We start from the raw sequence: 22,160 nt of genomic DNA, 5'->3' as shown, positions 1-22,160 counted from the left end.
CTGACTTTCAACAAAACTTCACAGCAAATTCAGAAAGATTTGAGTCCCCATCTTTTTCCTATCGTTAAGATTGGTAGGTATAAAGAAGTGACTTCTTAACAACCACTTCAACATTAACAAAAAAGGTTTATATAGAGGAAACTTGAAGACAACAGATTAAAGTAATTAAATCGATTTAATAATCCTGGATATAAGAGCAGACTGTCTGTAAATTCTATAAAAACAATGACAGCTAGTGTTGAAATAAAACTATGTTTCTGGGTTCTTCCGATATACCCAAGAATAAGATTATGAATATTTGCTGAAACTAACGTAATTGTTAGGCTCCGTATATTTAATTAATAAAAGTTTAATAACGAGAAATATCCACCATTCCGAAAGTATCCAGAGTCCTTTGATAATAATTTCTATCTAGTCCTTTGAAGCAATTATTTTAAATGTTGATTTATACAATTGGCAGACTAAACAAATAAATTATCATCAAGCACGCTTAAGTTATCATTTTTAAAATACTCCTATAGACAGTGCTAATTATTATTAAAATTAAACTTTGTAGGAAGCAGCTATAAATACAAGATATGATGGTTAAGTTACTAAATTCTAATGCCTAATTGTTAACCATATAAGAATTCGAATGACAAGCACATAAAATCGATATTAGATTCATCAAGGTTATATCAAGGTTATAGCTAATATCCTAAATAAGTGGAATTGTTCTCCAAAATAAGTTTGACACATATATCATATCACCAGATATAAGACGATGGTCTAGCATTTCTATTCAGTATTCGATCAGTACTATTCTTATATTTGGTCAATAACTTTTTGGACTTTAATTACAAAACAAGGTGATCTGATATGGAAATACATTAAAAACTTACTTAACAATAAGCTAATGAAATATTTTCTGTAATTAAGGAGAAAAAGCCTAAGAGCACTTATCTAGGTCATCACGGAACATATCATTGGTGGGTACCAAACAGTTAAGTTGGATACTATCACAGGTACTGCGTATCAGTCACGAAAAATTTTGTTTGCTCTGTTTTTAGAAGGACTATATAGTGATGGTTGGGTTATAATATCCTAATATAAACAATGTTAATATGCTAACTCTACCCGATTGAAAATTTTTGTACAAGAAACCATTACAGGTCTTAACATCAAGCTAACAAAGTTATCCATAAAATCTGCAGAGAATAATCAACAAATGGTGACCAGAACCTCTTCTCCAAACTGAAAGCAAAATAAATATACGAAAGCTAACTCAACATATTACCACAAAACTTTATAGACAAAGAACCAACTCTAATCCAAATATGGTGTAATATATTTGGAAAAAAAGAGTTTATGGTAGCGTCTCAATATTGGATCAAATGGCACAGATATAGTAAATGCCATTTTAGATTAGACTTAAAGATGAATCTAAGGAAACCGGAAAATAGGTGCATCTTCCTAGCTCTAATCCACTACTGCGTACAGCGTATAAAAGTGTTTATACTGTTTATTAAGACAAATATTAATAGATGAGTAAGGAATGCTCTACCTTCATATAGGTATGTGTACTATTATATGAAAAATTTGTAATCTATTGGGATAGATTACTGTTAGTCTATATAATTCCAAGTACTTCTAAAACTTAACTTACCTTACAGAATCTCAATTAATTTTACTTACTGTTTCATATGAGTCCAATTTCTAAGTTACTTTTAACAGTAAAATAAATAAGTTCATTTATTTTGTGATAGAATATTTATAAAAAAATAGTTATAAAATAATTTTTATTACTAATATTCTAGCTAGGTTTGATTGTAAACACTTATGGCCTTAATGCAACAATTGTTATTATAAGACCACCTATAATAACGCATAAAGCACGATTATAAGCTGGATATAGTCACCATACTATCTAAAGTATTACGATATTTCTATTCAGAAGACTATCTTATGCTGCAAGCGGTTTGTTGAATAATTGAGAACCAGTACTGACAGTCAAATCACATTTAAGGCACCTATTAGTTCCTCTAGCCTTTTACATAAAATGAATGAATATAAGATAAGACTAAAAACAGTTTCAAAATGTAATTGACTACATCTTGTGTGGATTCTAGGTCAGTGTGGGCTCTAAGAGAATAAATTTGTTGTAAGTATTTTATTATTATTATTTATTACTAACTTAAAGAAATTCATACAGCACTTACAAAAAATGATTGAATTTTATTCAAAATGTATGTTGACAATAACATAATTGTTGTGTGTCAGTATAGCCAATTCAGACTCTACTAGAACTCTTACAGACCCAAAACCAGTATTCGACTTTATCTCCGTACTATACCTAAGTGGGATTAATGAGTTTGTGAGGCTTTTCCACAAAGTAAAGCAGTTTGAAAATGAATGGTGTTGTATGACCCGGGTATAAAAATTCCTCCTTACACCGGTATGTGCAAGAACTTTATAATAACAATAAAAAACAGCAGTGGCGATATACTATATTAAATACAATAATATTAATAAAAAAATTTTAATTATTAATAGCATATTATTATTTTTTAAATTTTAATTTTATTTCACAATTAAAATTAAAATTAAAAATTAAAAAATAAATTTTCGCTTCCCCTCACCAGTTGAACCATAAAAATATTTTTATTGTTTCAAGCTTTTCAATTGACTTATTTTGCATAATAAAAATAAACTTTCACTAAAAAGAATCTGATTAATACAAAAAATTGTATAATTACGTTATTCGTTGAATTCTAAAATGATTTGTTTGTGAAAGTTATTTTTGCTCCACGGAATACGAAAAAGTTCAGATACATTTTTCAATACACCAACAGTCGAATAAAATTGTTTGAAGGTGCGCAATCTATTATGCATTTATTCCCTTGTATCTTATTTCACCCAATGAGGTCAGCCACATTCTCAACTGGCGGAAAAAAATATGATTTTGATGAAATTAGCATTTGAGCGGCGGATGACCAAAGAAACTCTTCATCTCTACCGGTGAGGTTAGAATAAAAGCTGCACCGTGAGGTTTGCATGATTCATACCGTTAAGCCAACAAATTTCCTTGCCTATTGCACATCTATTTTTCGGTTCCTATTATTATTATTATTTTTGGCAGTTAAGATCAACAAGAACTCATAACACCGCAAAAAATTGAATTAATCAAAATAAATTTCAAAGATTCCCCGTTAAATTCACTTAGAATTTATTAATTCAAGTATTTCGCCCCTTGTGTAGCTTTTCCACAGATATTTCTTTTTTTTTTTTGTTGCAAAAAACTGTGGCCTGCGTTTGGAATTAGCCTTCATCGCATTTGTGGCTCTTAACGGTTGCAAGCCGCATAGCAACATGGCTTGCGCGCTCGTGCCTCGAACCAGCGGATGCAAGTGCAGCGCACCGCTGGGGCGCAAGGCATGTTTTGCTAATTGCAAATGCATCCACCGGAAGTAACTTCCTCACAAAATCTAACTGAAATGCTAAAATAAAGCGTTAAATTTAATTTGATTTGTATTTGCGATGAGGAGGAGGCATGCTGTCCTGCCCCCAAAAACAAGCAGAAAGCGGGTCAGTTGCTCTGTCAGAAGGCTTTGCTTTGCAGATTTTTGTGTCAATACAAAATTCATTTCGCTTTGAAATGATACGAGTATCAGCAGAAAGTAGTTAAGACGTTGCCCAAAAATGTGTGCTAATTAGTAGCTTTGGTTCGTTAAATTAATAAATTTTCAATTGGGATTAAAATCACTGACACAGAAAGAAAAGCTTACGATTAATTAATCTCCAATTAATTAATCATAATTTTAGGTGTATTAAGAGAATACAACAGTTTTGGAGCTCTCAACTCGTTATACTATATATTAATCAGATTGATGAGAGCTGTGTGGTATTTTCCCAATTGCTATTTCTTTTACCTGATACATTCTTCAATATATAATATATACATACTTTATTATTATACAGTATTATTGTTAGGGAATGTGGCACTGCGACCGTCGGGTCTATTGTTCGCCCTTCTGGGCTTAGATTTTAAACCCTATTGCAGCAATAAAAACTTGTATAGAACCTACTTTACAGAGTTTTATTACCTCTTCTGTAAGAATAAACATTCCTAGGAGCCTCTTTCGTGTGTATTAGCGCAGGGCATTCTAACTGCACATGTGTGGCCGACTCTTCATTCTCTTCACACTTGTCATCCGTAAGTACATATACCCATCTTTGTAAGGTGGTGTTTTAGTCTACAGTGCCCTGTTATGATTTCTGTGATGATTCTAAGTTATTCTTTTGATAGGTTCATACAATCCTGGTATCCTTAATTGGTACAGGTACCCATAAGTGATTTGGATTATCCCAGTAATCCTTTTTATTCTGGTTCTCCTTTATTTTTATGAGAGAAAGGAGCGTACTATATCTTAGTCCACAAAAAGTTTCCGGCCCATCAACGGTGTGGCTGCTCCTTTCCTAGCTAGTTTGTCCGACTTTTCGTTTCCGAATACGAATAAGGTGATCTACAGTTATATTTAATAAATATTAGACTTAACAAAACAAAAAAGACGTATCAACTTGGCTTATATTTTGATTGATTACTCATCAGCACAGATTAAGAAGGTTTATAGGTCAACCTGACTTATTTAAACCACGCATACAGATGAATCCCTGGCTACACCAAATCAAAACCGGTAAAGTTAATTACGATATATTTTAGAATAACTAACAGAACAGAATAACTAACAGTCGAATAAAGTAGACTTTTACACCCATGCATGTATTATATGCAATAATTGTGTTTTAGTGATTTTCATTTTTCTTATAGTGGATTAATAGGTCATTATTAAGGTATATGGCCAAGTAAGAGCTCGAAGCACAACTCCAAATTATCCAAATGATAATATATGTATGTTTGTATACATATAGCACTTTTACTCTTTCTTAACTAGAGGTAGTTTTAAAACCCCTCTTGATGCCTTGACTGGATTATTGTTTATCGCTTCATCAGACTCAGCAGTAATTGACCTCAGATCTGCATATCTTCACGAGGAGCCTATAACCATGCTGGGATTTGATAACGCGGTGCTGGTAAGTCTGTCAGTTGTCGTAAATAATTTCAGGACTCTATCTTTTATGTATTTTTTGATGGGATTAATCTTGAGGTCTCTGAGGATGTCATTCGTCCTAATATTCCATGGAACTTTGAAAAGTCTTCTCAGAGCCTGGCTTTGTGCAATTTCTAGCTAATTATATTTCATATAGTATATATAATAATAATGCATTATAATAATGCATTATTTATAAAGCACTAAAATTATCTGAGAAGCTTTTTCGGTGGTATATTTTTAGATATAGGGTTATCTTGTGGTGTACTTTCGAGTTTTATCACTTATTTGAATTTATTTTGCAAAGTCTTTTACATAAGTCTTTTATATATATATTTTTATATAAGAATAAGTTTTTTATAAAAGAATCGACTGTCTTTAAAAATATACTTGAAATCTATGCATAATTTACTGCTTTCACTAAATCATATATCAATTTATAGGCTAGTTAATGTCATCAATAATAGTGGGAAAAATCGTTACATCTGGAAAAAAGCGAAAATATATAAGGGAATTAATACCCTAAAATTTATCTTTATTTAAGCCATTACTCAATTATCCATATCAAATTGATTTTCGTTTGATCTGTAATTAACTTTTCATAAAAATATGTCAGGTCAATGCCGGTGGGTAAATATTTTTAGAAGAAATTGCACATTAGTTCTAAACTAATTGTAATCTTGTCAGATATTGTTCATCCTATTGATGTTTGAAAGAAAAAATGTGCCAATTACGATAGAGTAATACCACGTCATCAGACACTAAATGCTAAGAAAATGTTTTCCTCATACTAGAATATACCGAACACTGTAGTCACTCCAACTAATCTATTTCTTTGTATCTACATCTCAAGTTTGGTAGTTACTATTTGTATGTGTTGAGTAATATATTGATCCAGTTACATCTGTTTAATGACCTTAACACCTGCATATACGGAGAATACGTGCGGAAGTTTTATTTCATGATTTTAAAAATTAAGATACTAATTTACGGAGACCTATATCAAAAAATAGATAAGCTGCCGACTAGTCTTGTTGCTCTGATGTACACCCCGGTGTCGGTGTCGCTCTATTATCTACGTTATATTATAGGTTAAAGGTTAATGTTTAAATTAACTATACTGATTGGTTGACTTTAGTAATACTTTAATCCAACTTTAAATCCTATTTCGTCTTAAAACACTTCTACGTAGTTTTCGTGTTAAATTGCTTATCCTTAAAGTGAATTCTTATTCTTGTACAAAATATATTCTACTCTATGCTCTGTGAGAAGTTATTAAAACAACCTAATAAAGTTTTTATGTATGCCAGTAATCAATTTCATGTTATTTGGTTTTCAAAGAATGTACTTTACTATTTTAAGGACAACGCAAAGTAAAATTCCCGTCTGGACCGAACTCTGCAGCAGTAAATTTGAAGCGAATAAAGAAAAATATTTTCAATTTTCATAAATTATACTTTGATGTTTAATGGCGTTCGAGTACGTGAGAGGCTGGGAATGTCTGAATGTTTATGTACTGCAGCAAAAAATATTCTGTACTGAAGAAGTACAAAAATATTCTATATAAAACATATACAATACAGAAAAAAAGTAAATTTAACTGGTTTTGGTTATGATTGGTTACAAGTAGTTTAATTACCAAAAAAAGTATATCAATAGTGGGAAGATAGTGAGAGAAGTTTAGTGAATACATGTGTAGGTATATTGTATAACAATATATCTACAACCTTTTCAATGCAGAAGAATAAATTAAGGGTTAAATTTTGAAGAATGATATGAATACAACTTCTATAAAAACGATATATTAAGATTTAAGTATTTTATGGTTCCAATTTGTCGGCATTTTATCTGTGACATATATTGAACAGAGTTACCATCCAAGGAAAGTTAAACTAATTTACAAAATTTCCAATGGACCATATGGCGGCATGAATGCCTACCAACTCTCAAAGAAAGGATACCAGAACACCTGTTGTATCTATGTTCAGGGCTGGCCAGAACTAGGTTTAGGTTCTTGGGGGTCCCCTACTTTAACACACTCAGCAATATTTTCAGTATAAGCATTGGCCAGACTCTCGTCTTTATAAATGCTTTTGACTGGTTCTAGTTCGACCTTCCTCTACCCACTATTATGAGGAATTGTGGAGGATTGGTGCCTCCCTAACTAACTATGTTAAATTATTAGTTATAACATTTAATGACAGTCCATATATTCAGTTCTCGGTAAAGGATCATTAAATAAAAAATGTTAGTTATATATGGGCTATAAAAACATCGCAGAATACGAAGTTTTTTCTGAAATGATTCTTGATTATATTTCAAAAAACTTTGCATATATTTTTATTTACCTTTAGTTAAAGTTTAAAACATTTTTTTTAAAGTATATGAGGAGATTAACTCACATTTTGTTGCAGAATATTTTTTATTGTGCTTGACGTTGATCAGGTTTTCTAAAATGAAGACATCAACCTTTAACATTTTGCATTGCAAGTAGCTGTTTTGTCTGCTTCTTGGAAGCGAAGAAATGCAAGAAAATTGTGCATTTTTGCAATATTTTTCAATCTTTTTTTTTGTATTCTGATATTTTAACAATTTCCATGTATGAGCAAAAATAAAGATTTCACTCCTAACAAGATATTTGTGCATACACACGTTCCTACAGGAGACATAAATGCATTTTTATTTTGAATCGTTGCAATATGAAGCGGAAACCGGAAATGTATAAAGAACAGGAAAGTAACTATGCTTACTAAGCAATGCTCAAATTTAAATTATTAATTTAAAAATATTATAAGAATACATAGGCAAATTATGATTGGATATAGTTGAATTCATCTTATACTAATCAGTATAATATATAACATTTAATGCTAATATATTTCTACTATGTATTTGTCCGTTAAATTCAAATATATTATTGCAGGAGTATAGGTATCAAAGGTACGGGCCTATAAATTTTCAATTTTGCGGAGGAAAGCACTTCCATTGAGTTTAAAGCAGGAGCTTCAATCGAACCCATTTCTCGAGTTTGGAGTGATAGATTCAATCGGAAGAGATATTAATTAAAATAAAATCCTATTTCAATAATTTTGCTTGGCATTATTTTCTAATAAATATAGAATTTTGCTATTATAGACTGATATACAAAAGAGAAATCGATTTTTTGGGCTAAGATTAAAATCGAAGGGTTAGGTTGTTTTCAGCCATTGCCTCTCAAAAATATTGGGTGCTATAAAAAATATTCTTGATTTTTTAGTACATTTTAATAATTGGAAATGATTTTTTTTTTATGATCCTAAGTCATTTTGTAGATAGCTTTATAATTATATCAGTATATAGTCTCTGTTCAAGTGATATGGAGCGGCTTTTCATTCGGCCAATTGTTAACCATTAAGAGACCATTTTGCAGAGACCGTCACAAACAGTGTTCAAATATTGTAATATCCGGGCTATACAGTGGATACATCAATATTTTCTAACCAAGATCTGTCAATTAGTTGCGAGTCTTCAAAAAAGAGTATGCACTGACATTGTCAGAACGAAATACAACTCCAGAAGCCCAGAATACTAAATTAACCATTGTAGCATTGCAGCTTATAATGTACCATTTCTTTTCTTTTCCACCAAACACTTAATATAACCTTGTTAGCTGTCAATCGAGGCTTTGATATCATTCTGCACTATGATCGTGTGTGTTGGATAATCTTATATTTAATCTATTTTTTTCGAAAATGATTTGCATTATAAATGATTCAATTTCTTTTTGTTTAAGCCGCGTTTTACTGTTGGTCATTGGGTCAATGCGGGTCAAAAAGTTGGGTTGTAGTATAATTCTAACTGCTTTAAAATAATCAACACCAGGAAATAAAGATATTTACAAGAACTTTAAATTTGATTCAGAGTTGCAATCTCTCAAATCATATGCAATATGTATTCCGTCAGGAAGATATGATGTGCTTTAAACTAATTCTGTAAAATCACCTGAATAATTCATTATCAGAATTTTTGCTATAAGCACTTGTTACAGTGAATTATCCAACTGAGCACAGAAACTATTGAGTAAAAGTACTTTAAACATCACATAACTGTCGATTCATCAACCATTTAAAGAAAAGTGAGATTCGGTAAATCAAATTTCTTTAGCTAAATTTATGTGGTACCCAAACATCGATCGAAGCTATGTAGTCTGCTCTTTTGAAATCATTCCAAACAATCAAGTGGTTAAACTTTAACACATCCACCATCTCTTGACAGTTTAAGTGTCGTTCTTGCTTCAGCAGTTGCATAATTTCACCGAGTGTCTCGAGAGCTTTTGCGTCCAGAAGTTTTACCTTATTTATAGTTATAAAGCACTACATAATTTTTTCTTCAGATACTGCACTTATTGTGAAATCAATATAACTTTTTTAAAGAGCAAAAAATCACATGATTGTATTTACAAAATATATGCCATAATGTCACCTTTCCAATATCTCTTTGCAAGACATAGTCGGATTAGTGTTGCCAAATATTTGGACACCAACATCATCTAGTGACAAAAAGCGGTGGCAACTTTTTTAATTTATAGATATTGTGAAAAGCCTAAAATTTTATCATGTACGAAGAGTCTTATTGAATGAAAGTATCAATATTTATCATTTTCTCTGTTAATAACAAGACAATTACTACGTAACTTAACTGTTGCTTGTTATGTATCATCCAGTTAGGTACGAGGTAAAGTAAAGCATAAGTTTTAAGTACATTTAATAAAAAAAAAAGAGTAAAAACAAGTTCAACAAAATCACAACTAAGGGGAAAAAAAACTGATAACAAGAACTTAAAAGGCTTGTTTAATATTTAACATATATTTGAATATAAATTAGCTGCAACTGCAGGATAAAACTCTGCATTGCTCACAGTTTATCAAGCCATAAACAAGGATTATGTGCACATGCAGTTTGCTTAAATAGTTTCTTAATGCTGCAAGCAAATCTGTCTAAAGAGCTTATAAAAATAATTACGATTGCATATCGCATTCAGCTCCTCGCCTTGACGATATGCAAAAAAGTATGGAGATAAGTGAAAGCCGCTCTTTAAAGCCAGCCAGTGGCAGCAGAGTTGATGCAGTTGTGCTATTTCAGTGTAAAAGGATAAAGTAAGCATTAAAATATATTAGAGCAGTGCTCGTATAAAATATAACACGACCTAAACGTACAAGCACTAAGAACGAGGATTTGCTAAATTGTAAATTGTATTAGAAGAACACGAAAGTCAGCACGAGTTCGGCTTTCATTTAATACAATTAAGCATACAAATGAAGGATTCTTACTATCCTGTTTTTGCCTGTAACGTTTTTAAAGCAAATTTGCTCACTTCTGATGCTGGAAAAGTTTTGCAATTAATGTTTGCGTAGAATGCGTATTTTATTATAATGAAGCCATTAAGAGCGCATTTCACCAGAATTCCATACAACGCACTTTTCTTTAATGGCACATGTCGGCCACACCCACTCATCATTATATGAATATAATAACATGGAAAACAATAAAAAATCAATGAAATTCTTAACTGTTTCCAATAAAGTCTAAAAGCGGTCAACGAGATGGACAAGGCGAGCACAACAACAAAACCAGAAAACAAAAGATTAAATGACACATAAAAAACTATAAATACTCGTACACATTAAGAACCCAGACCGGTGGCATAAGCCGAACAGATACCCTACATTAGGTAAGGAAGTAGTAACTGAAAGAACAGCATCTCAAAGGATATATGGGGTTAGTGAAAGAAAAATAATGGATTATACACTGGAACTAAAATAAGTATAAAATTTTTTGGATTATTGTAGATGAAAAGTTCTTCGCTAAAACTAATTTATTAAAAAAGCTAAAAATCTGAAACCTAATACTAAAATCATAACTCTCTAAAGAGACCTATGGAAAATAAGTAATTTAAAGTAAAAATGCAATTAAGATTTTTACAAATATTAGTGATGAAACTTGAAAAAATAATTTTTAATATTTCAGACAATTTATATAACTGTAGTTTATGCGTTAGTTTTCACAATTACACAGCAAGGAAAACGAATAGAGTATAAAAATCGACTTCTAAATTTTAATTTTAAATAAATTATTAACTTTCTAACTTTGACTTCTTGTTTCAACACACTAGCCCATTTTTAAATATAATAGGCAGTTCACACATTATATACATAAAGCAATAAGATTTGTCTGAAGATCACTGATAATGGAGATTTAGCAGTGTCGGAAATACCTACATGGTCAGCCACAGGTCAACAATTTCTGATACTGAAATTTGCTTTCTATTACACCCTTTTCTAGTTAAAATAGATGTCTTAGCAAAAAGATTTATTTGATTAGATCTCTGGCAAGAGTATATCTTACCAAATATAAGACCTCAGATTAGAAATTGGTAACTCATAAAGACAATATATTTTTTCAATAAACGAAATGTTAAATAAATGCATATTATTTAATTAGTACTAACAGAAACACTGAGCTGAAATATTAATTTAAATTTTATTAAATGGAACTGTATTATTAAGCTTTAAAAAATAAATCTCTTCAGTTAGAACAAAAATACATAATCATAATCATAATCTTTACATAATCATAAACTAATACTAACTAGAAATTTCTTATCATTTTGACTAGCCTTTTTTATAAATATTATTATCAACTTCTAAAATAACAGTTATTGGAGTCTTAGTTATCTCTATAACTACATATCCTACATAACAATTTAAATCTGGATTTTAATAACTGAACTGTTAACAATAGGTATATTTTGAAGCCTCTTAAAATTTAGTACTTAGAATAAAAGTTGTATCTTACACTGATTGATATAATACTTTTATACTCTATGGTAATACCATAGGCTATACAAATTATGGTATATATCGTATATAGCATATAAAGTATAAGCAAAGTCAATATATTTGCTGCTAAATAAATAAAAAAAAAATAAAATTATATGAAATCTAAAATCAACTTATTATGAAAGCCTTGATTATATCGTATATAAAGTGATATATACGATATATCGTATATTAAAAATACCATATTATTTTTAATTTAATAAAAATATTGTATTGTTAAAATGTGGGAGTATATAATTATTTGGGTGATATAGACAAGTTTATTGACCTGTCAGCTTGGTTTTAGTTAAAAACCGAAGTTCTGTTTTAATTAAGATTAAAACGGTAATAAATTACAACAATAAAAAATCTTTTGAAATCTATAAAAACCTTTGGCGGCCCCCAGTACTTCTTCGAGTATTACCAAATGCGCATCACCTTGAGAAATATTGGGCTTATTAGTTCATACATCATCAGAGCTATGTTATATTATAATAATAACCACTATTTGTTGTCATTATAGCAATAAATAATTTTGATATTTATTTTATTTATAGTTCAGTTAGGATGTTAGTAATTAATCTATTTTTGAATCCATTTAGATGTTTACAGCATTTGTATTGTTATTTTGAATAAGTTATTTTGATTGCAATAGAACTCATACACTATCTTTTAAATAACAAGTATATCCGGGAAGTGGATATTTCTCGGAAATGCTCGTATCCTCTAAAGTAACTTCAAAAGCTTTCTGTACCGAGCATATATAGAAGGTTCTTCAAGTAAGAAACTTTTCAATATTTTATTTACTGACTTCAATAAACTGTAAATATGATCAAGTATAGAAACTTACTATATGTGGTACAAGATAACTTGGGATTAATAAGGGTAGTTACCTTAACATTCTTCGGACCTATCTCGTTAGAATAGTGACAAAGCTTCAAAGACTTGGAGCAGACAATGTAGCTTACTTTGCAAGTTAATTAAATATCTTATTGCCAAGCACGTAGTTATTAAAACGGGGTAAGGTGATGAGTTTAAGAAACTAAAGCCACTTCTAAAATGAATCGAGGGACTGTGTGATTACATTTCTTTTCATTATAAATGTAACACAACATAATTGAATGATGACCAAAAGTAATATACATTTATTGCAACGTTTTTTTCTAAAATTCTCCTGAAAATTCTCTCCCATGTCCTCAAGAGTTGAGATATATAATATTACATGATTAACTCATATCTGAGTTAATCGATAGCAGATTTTTACAGTTCTTAATCAATTTGAGTTTAGTTGTGTGAACATAAATGCACGATTGTGATTTTGAAAAAACAGTTTAGTCCATTATTACCAACATCACGTAGTCTAGTTTCAAAATTTGATCCATCGGTGAACCGAGCACATTCAGTGGACATTGTGTTAACATCTATTACTTCATTTAGTTTTTTTTTTTAAATTATTGTACTTAAGTTACATGAAAAAATTCTTAGGGGTATTACAATGGATCTCATGGCCTAAGTGCGTCTTCGGACGGCCCCAGTAACCTACCTGAAAAGAAGTCACATACATGTATGACTTCTATGGGATATGAGACGGGGTTGAGTTTTTAAATTTTGAAAAAATTCCGTTTGTTCGTGTCTGATCGGATGTTATTTTTGCAGTATTAAGAGACATTAAATACAGTTGGGACAACATTAAACTAATCAATCGAAATCAAGATGTATCTTTTGATTACTAAAGTAATAATCTTTCCTTAGTACTAATCTCATTAGGAAGTAATTTCATGAGAGAACTTATCACTCCATTCTTAACTTTAGGATAATATTAGTAATAACAATTATTGTTTACATTCCAAACTTTATAATCCAAAGCTGTTGTCTTCACATACGTTCTAATCAAAGATTCTCTGACTTGAGCTATATTTGCATCTGAAATGAGCTCCACAAATTGTAGCTTCTGCATAAATTAGCCACTAATACAATGACACACAAATTTTCCATAGTCCATAGTCGAAGCGAAGGCCAAATTACTGAAGTAATCTAATTAGCCAAACATCAAAATGGCGATTGCCTTGCCCGGCAACGGAAACAGCACATCTAAAAGTGCGAGGACTCTATGTGTTACTATTTATACGCATTCGCCAGTGTTCGATGGAGTGAGGGTTTCGCTGTACGCAATGAATGAGTGAGTGAGTAATAAAATTAATTTTATGACAATGCATAAAAATGTTGAGCGAAATTAATAAGCAGAAATCGAAATAAAAATGCGTTTTGTCTGTTTCTCTGCAGCGTTTATGGGTTTGTGCATATGCTAGGAACTTCTATTGGGGCTGAAGCTGTTATTGTGGTTGGGGTCCTTTTATTTGATCAGAAAAGAGACATTTAAGTTAAGGAGGCATAAAATTGCAATAATAATACTATTTGCTTCATAATCGAAATAAAATGCAATTAATTTAATTTATTGATAATTTAGTTCCTGCGACTAAACAAACGTACGGTTTGTCATGATAAGCAATTAATGATTTTGTGGTTGGGGTTGTGACGGTCGCGTTATGACTTCCAAGTTATTAATTTTATTCATTTGAAAATTTAATATTCAATTATGACATTTATTTGATATTTATATATTATATGTAAAATTTTCTCTAATTACGCAAACTACTCAGTTCATTTCTGCACTTATTAATAGCAATAAATTTTATTCAGAACTTCTTACCACAAAATATCTAATATTTATTTTATTGATTTGTGAAAGCCAATCAGTTTGAAGTGCTGAGAAAGCATTATTCAGTATTAAACATATTTAATATATTTCCTTATGTATTAGAAGAAGTTGTATTGTGAAAAAATAAATGCCTCTCTGACCTCACATTCACTCATTGATTTTTACAAGTGGACTATGTTAAGATTTGCAATTGACGATTATAAGGTATGAAGAAAATTTATATTATTAAAAAAAACAGTGAAGATACGCTTAATGATGAGATGTTACTTATCTCAACTGCAATATGCAAAGACTATTAACATATAAGTTCGATTTTGAATGTATTGAAAAAATAATTTAAAGTCCTTAAATGTCTGAAAGCGTGATGTAGTAATATCGGGGAAAAAAAACACTTTTGTACCCTTTTGTTAAGATTTCTTCGATACCAACTGATTATTCGATTGTTTTTGTACATTTGAGAGTAAGATACATCTCATGTAGTATAAGAACTTCTACAGTTAGTTGTTAACAAAAATTTCTGATGGTTCAAAAATTTAACTAGAGAAGAGTTACCTTATAGTAGCTTCTATCTAACTCAAAAATAATCTTGAAGCTGTTAACAAATCACCATTGCATCCATTAAAATTGACTCTTTGATGTAGTTCACACACTAACGGCATCGTCGGAGCCTCCGATAGGGTGAATGGTGTGAGGTATCGAGCCATGCTGACTGCATCTGAATTTATTTTTCCAAAATTCATTAGTTAAACATCGACGACATATGGTTCCAACAAAACCAAATATCACAACCTGTCATACAATGCGTTTAGCAATCGATTTTAAACTCAGTTAAGAGACCACCTTAACTGATCCCATCGTTCCTGCGATTTAACGCTTCTCGATTAGTTTTTATGTGGCTATGTTAAATCATAGGTTTATGCCGACTATTGTAGTATTGAAAGCAAATTTTCATGCCACCATTAACATCATTGACGGCATAATGCCACATTTTTTAGTCAAAAATTGTACTGTTCTAATGAACCATGTTATTCATAGACACGACGGACATATACCGGAAATCATTATTAGAAAATGAATGCCATAAAATTATCCACCAGATTATAATAAAATTCAATTCAATTGCATTTCAACTATATTTCTGTCTTGTATTATTTTAAGTTCTCATACAGCTAAAAAAATCCCTATATATGTACTCGTATATTTAAACATAATATAAGAAATGTGTAGAATTGATTATAATGCATATATATATAATAATGTATATAATAATAATATAATATGTATGTAATGCAAAAATAATATATAATTATATTGGAAATTTGTGGTATTAATTATCGGATCAAACGTATGTGTAGGATTGCAAATATTTATCAGAAATCTATTTGTTGAATCAAACAAATCTCATATTATGTGTTTCTAGACATTTTTTATCAAATTGTTGACGGATTTGTTCTATCAAAATATTAATTTGAAATATATAATTATAAAATCAGCATCAGTTTATATTCATTTCCATATAATATTTAGTAAAATATATTCGTAACTCTTTTTTGATTGAATTTTGACTCCATATCAGTATATATAGATACCCGTAACATAAGTATAGTTTTATTATAAAGATTCAAAAATCTTAAGTGAGTATTAACCTGCATCTCTAATTTTGCCAAAAAATATTTCCTTGAAGGTTCAAAGTGACAAGCAAATGAGAGTCGATACTATAAAGGGTCAGAAAGTTGATGAGCCCACGTGTCTAGGTTGATGCAATTATATTTGGTATCCCTCAACGTATTCTGGACAACGCTGTAAACATAATACAGATTACATAAAAGATTTATTTTCGACTTTATTTAAATACTGCAAACTATTTTTAAAATTCGAAATAATTTTATTAAAATCAATGCACTTATCAATGCAATTATAATTAAGAATATGAAGGTACAATTTTTAGGACACACTGATTTGAAGAAAAATTTTAAATTAGCTTTAAAAAAAATAAATTCTGTCGTCTCGTTTATAACACAAAAGAAGAATAAAGAATTTTATTCAATTGGAACCCATTATGTTTAGTAAATAATTTATTTCATTGCAGCGCCAAACAATAGGCAAACAAAACACCAGAGTTACCGCAAATGCTTGAAAAGCCTAGTGAAGCTTCTTGAGCAGCCGTTTCCATGTCAACGTGCAACTTGCAACTGACATTGGAAAATGTGGTTCCAGAATTTTCTCACTGACACTATGCATACGTACCAAAAGGATTACAGACAGAAACGAAGAGGAACTATAATGCATCACGGGCGCTAGCTTGGTTAACAAGCAGGCATATGGAAATATAGACAAATGCATAAAGGAGTATCCATTTCCTTTTCGGTACTAAATGAATATCTCTACATGTAGGTGTGTCTGCAACTGTGTTTATATTTATACAAACTGCACTTAATCGCAATCACATATACAGATATATACATAACTATGAATTGCAGAAATATGTGGGTCGATATGTGGGTGAAATTGCTTCAGTTTGGTACCAATTACCATTTAAAAATATGTGTATGCAATCAAGAAAAAGTGTAATAAGCAAACAAAATAGAAGTACTGGACAAGTGGCTTCACGGAGCTCTCATCTGTCCGGCGAGCAGTGACTGCAATAAAACCAGCAGTCCAACAGACTTGGACCCTTTGCTTTACCATGATTTATGGCAAGTGAACAAGTGTAATCCTGCGATCATAAATTTGTCTGTTGAAATAATTTTGAAATGAAAATGTTCACGCCATTTTTCAAATGAATGATGCAGAAGGAAAAATGCTGTTGCAAATAAAACAATTAAAAATTAAATTAATTAGTTGTTTTCAGTTACTAATGATGGAATGATATTTTATTTTTTACGATTCCACAATTAATTGATTTCAATCAAATATTTTGACACTATTCCGGACATGCTCATTTCTCAAAGGATTTTCGTACTAACACTCTTATTCTGGATAACATTTTCCGCTAACCAATATTAAACATTGCTCAGTTTTTGAGATATCGGGAAGCTTTCAACTTTTATTTGAAAACTATCAAAAACAAGTATCCGTCGTTTAGGAAACCAATGTATAAATATTAATTTTGCCATGAAATATTAGACCTCTTCCAAACTACTATAAAGCATAGTCTTCAAGATTTTTATGTAGTAAATAGTTCAAGTTTTGAAAATAGCTAAATTGTTTATGCTTAAGTTAGGTTAAGCGAATTGGAGAAAGGGAGAACAAATCCTCTTTTATTAGCTAAATGAGCCGTTTTGATTCCAGAATTCCTCGTAATAGTGGCTAGAAGTATGATCAGCGGGAAACTTTGATAAATACGAGTGTCTGGCCAATGTGCTGGAAATATCGCCAAGTGTGTTAAGGAAGTAGGTATCCAAAACAAGCTTTTGGACTGGTTCCAAACAAGCTTGTACATACACATGACAGATGTTCTGATAACTCTTCCTTGAACGTCGGTAGACATGTACCATAAGATATGCTATATGGTGGGCCGACCACTAGCTTACTATTTGTTGCAGCAATGTCATGAGTCTGAAAGTGATATAAGTGTTAAATGGTATACATATCCACTTGTTTTACTACTCTGGCAGGGTTAAGATCACGGTGAAGTGTTTTATAAGCAACATACCACAAGGTATTTGTTATCATAGAATAAACTTTTGATTAAAAATGCTAAAGCAATAAGTCATAATTTAATACCATAAAGCGATGTGGGCTTCAGAAATGCTCTATAAATACGAAATTTTTTGTGATAAGCAATAGGCATTTAAAACCAATCCAAATTATTACTTATATATAGGATGGGAATAAAAATTCACTGAAACTTACCGATTTAGTGTCTAAAACACTATTACTCAATAGTCTCTATGACCACTTGGATGATCCACTCTAATAAGAGCCCCATTGAATCTTTGTTTTCAATAATTTTAGCATTATAAGGTTTTAGTAATTTTATAAAGTTTAATTAAATTACAACTAGTTACTAAAGTAACGAGTAGTTTAATTTTAGTAACGATAAATGAATATATGCATTAATATGATAACTGCAATTAGTCTCTAAATGATTCTAGTCAATATGTGGTCCAAAAATCTGTTGGCACCACATGTATGTCGGTCTATTTTGAGTTGGATTCGGCTTTCATCATCAAATTTTATAAAAGAAACTATATTCAAAATATAAACTATTGTTTTCAATTGACTATTGTTTTGAAAGAACAGTAGTAAAATTGCAACAACAAGTTTTTTAAATATTTTTAATAAATTAAATTTTTGACTGATCATATAACTGTTTTGAATATTGCTAAACCATGAAAAGAATTTAGGTTATGTTTACTAATGCATCTGCTTAGTTATTTTACATAATGTCAGACCTGCTTTAAGATGTGACTACATAGATGGATATTTTTATATATAGATAGATCGCCCAATGAACCAATCCATTTATTTAGTAAATTTAAGCGAATAAAAGATGTTTTTTAACAGTGAAAATGCAGTGCTTGAATTTATCAGGAATATTAAAAGTTCATTTCGTAACTTTTGCGAAGTAGAAGAAACGCCGCAATGTATCTATCGAACATATGCAATAAAGTTTTGTATTGAAAGATAAGTGCACATACAAATTTGTGCCATTTACATAGGAGCTCTTGTATTATAAATAAAAATGTTACTATTTACTTGTGTACAAATGTAATTTTCAAATACAACATTTGATGTCACGTTCCTGTTCAGCATTTTGTGACTTGTGGTTGGGCGATAAATTTTATTGCCTTCTCTTGAGTTTTATTTGCTCAAAAATAACATACTTCTACTGGCTTTCCACTTGTTTGTGTAGAAGATATATCTCGGCAGTGTGGATTTATATATGTGCATAACGAATATATGTGTCAGTATATGCTTGCATTATTCATATGTGTACTTCTACCGTACCTATGTGGCAGTGTATCTGTATGTGAGACCATGCTAACATTTTTATGCTGCAGAATTCATTTATACGTTTCACAATATATCATCGCTTGCCATAAAACTTTCATATACAGCTATCAGTTAAATCCCAGAATGACAAAACTGCTTCGAAATCAGTCCGAATTCTATTCGTTTTATCCTTCCGTTTGTCAATTTAGTCAATCCGCTCTCCATTCGTCAGTCTACACCATTGCGTAGTCAAACAAATTTTGACAGTAGCCATTATTAGTTTAGCGCAAGGATACTTCAGCATATCCTTGCTATACACTGTTTTTACTTCTCGTACGATTTCTATGCTGTTTGGTGTGCGTCATGTGCTGTGTGCTCGTTCAGATCACCCTTCCAATTGTAAGTCACTTGCCGGAATACCTTGAAACAATGGCAGAACATACCGAATTTGTTCAAATAGATACCAAAAGTAGCAATGGTTATGAAAAGTTTGCTTGCGAGGGCGGAGGATTCGTTCGTTTCGTGTATTCGCCTTAGATGAATTGTGGTAATAAACACAAACCTTGAAATTGTGTTTTATCACACGAAAAACATGCTTAATAAACCATGTCCGAGAGGATGTTTTATTTTAACGATGGTATGCGTCACTAATTAAACATACCCAGATATGGCTACATTGCATGTGCCAGGATAATATTTAAATTTATTAGATAGGTTAAATTAAACAAACAAGATACATTAGTCCACAACCTGAAATGAAGCAATTTTTGACGAAAATTAAAAAGTGTAATTAAACCAAGGAATATTTTTATGTATACTGTATCTTTTATAATACCATATTTTTGTATTTATACAAACCATATATAAAATTATTAAATAAATGCTGTTCCGTAGTGATATGCCAAAAGGTAATTATCATCTTCGTATTCAGCAGGAAGTAATTTAGTTATAATAAGGCAAATATAATGATATAAACCAATAGTTATGTACGAATGTCTATTTTAATAGTAATAACAAAAAAACACACTATCTAGTATAGGAAATCCAAATAGTTAAATATTATTTAAATATTTTAAAATTTGTAATTAACACTTATTAAAATTAGTCCATTTAAAATCATAATAAACCTGTATTTTTTAAACGCAACTGAGAGCGATTTCTTCTTTTATTGGCTCTTCATTATCTCCTTGACCAAACAATACTTTCAATGAAATTCAAATACCCAGCTACTCGCATCACTAGGCTTAAGAAAATATACCTCATCCGCTACACTTTTACTCAAGGCAACAACGTAGTTAATTCCATTAAAATTTTTACCCAGACCAACGCCTGATGCACCGAAATCCTGAAATATTGAAGAAATTCTGAACACCTTCGAAATTCTTAAAGCACTCATTCTCAGTCCGATATTTTGGATGTGATTTAAGTAAATCTATTTTTGTTTAAATAAAAAATATATGTTAAATGTGAAGCATACTATAAAGCAGTACAAACTAACTTCCTGCAGATTCTCGGCACCATCCACAGTAAGAGTTTCAAATATATTTTGATCTGTTCTTTAATTCTAATAGAGCAATATCATTAATTCATTAAAGTCTGTAATCTGGATGTATATGCTTTGCCTGGAAATATATATTTAAGTATGTTCTATGGTATGTACGGTTAGTTGAATTTTGATGTGTATGTTTTACCTTCACGCGTTGACGTGCCGCTTGATCAAGGTTTTGTAGATTATTCATATCAACTGTAACCAGTCAAATAGTTTACACCGGTCAAAATGCTCCTCCACACAGTGAGGAGCATTTAAAATAAAACGATTTATATTCCAACCCATCGCCTCTTTCGTCTTTAGTAACTATAGCAGGCAAATGTGGGCGATTTCCTTGAAATCCGACTAGTCTTCTCAATGGTTGATGGTAGAAAATTTTTTAAGACATCCTTTGCCATTTTAGAAGTTTCTAATTCTGCAATAATACCCTCTTTATTTTTCTTCACAAATATTAATTTCGTGTCTCGAAATTTAACATTTGTCATATCCATTTTGTATCGGAAAATTGCCTCCACGTCAGTTGTGTTTGCCTTATCTTTTAGTAGACCCTTCGACAAGTCTGCCAATTTCTCTCCTGTTCTCATCTCTATCGTTTCTTAATTGTTCGACTTCTAGATTTAACCTTTGGGTTTCAGTGATACGTTGCCTATTTGTTCCTTAAGTTCGCATATTTCTCTCTTTGATGTTAGTGTAGCTATTTGCGAATCAAAGTTACTACTCAGGTCTGCAGTATTAGATTCGAATTTTTCTGTCATTTGTTGAATAGCTTGCTTAACATCGCCGAGAGAAAAATCTGGTGAGAGTTCAGATCGTATACGCTTTTCTTGCTATGACCTTGCTTATTTGGTGTGCTTAGGTCCGATTTACTAGAGGCGATCTTTGCAACTGTTGGTAGCAATCTTTAGAATGGATTTCTTTTTTTTTTATATATTTTTTTTTGTTTATTATTATAATATATTGGAAAAGTTGTTAAGTTTCTATATTCTACTTTTAAAGCTTAGAATTCGTTAG

General features: G+C 30.9%; 1 protein-coding gene across 1 annotated transcript in view; it reads right to left on the bottom strand.

Annotated features, from left to right (window-relative positions):
- Positions 1–21,766: 21,766 nt before the first annotated feature.
- LOC119677055 (homeotic protein labial-like) overlaps positions 21,767–22,160 on the bottom strand; it is a 54,346-nt gene continuing 53,952 nt past the window's right edge. Inside the window, exon 2 of the mRNA XM_038088324.1 lies at positions 21,767–21,942. Within this exon, the coding sequence (XP_037944252.1) occupies positions 21,767–21,942 (176 nt within the window). The remainder of the gene's footprint in view (positions 21,943–22,160) is intronic.

The sequence above is a fragment of the Teleopsis dalmanni genome, chromosome 2 (genome assembly GCF_002237135.1).
Source record: "Teleopsis dalmanni isolate 2A chromosome 2, ASM223713v2, whole genome shotgun sequence".
In the NCBI taxonomy this organism is placed as follows: Eukaryota; Metazoa; Arthropoda; class Insecta; order Diptera; family Diopsidae; genus Teleopsis; species Teleopsis dalmanni.
This window is presented reverse-complemented; position numbering and strand designations above follow the sequence as displayed.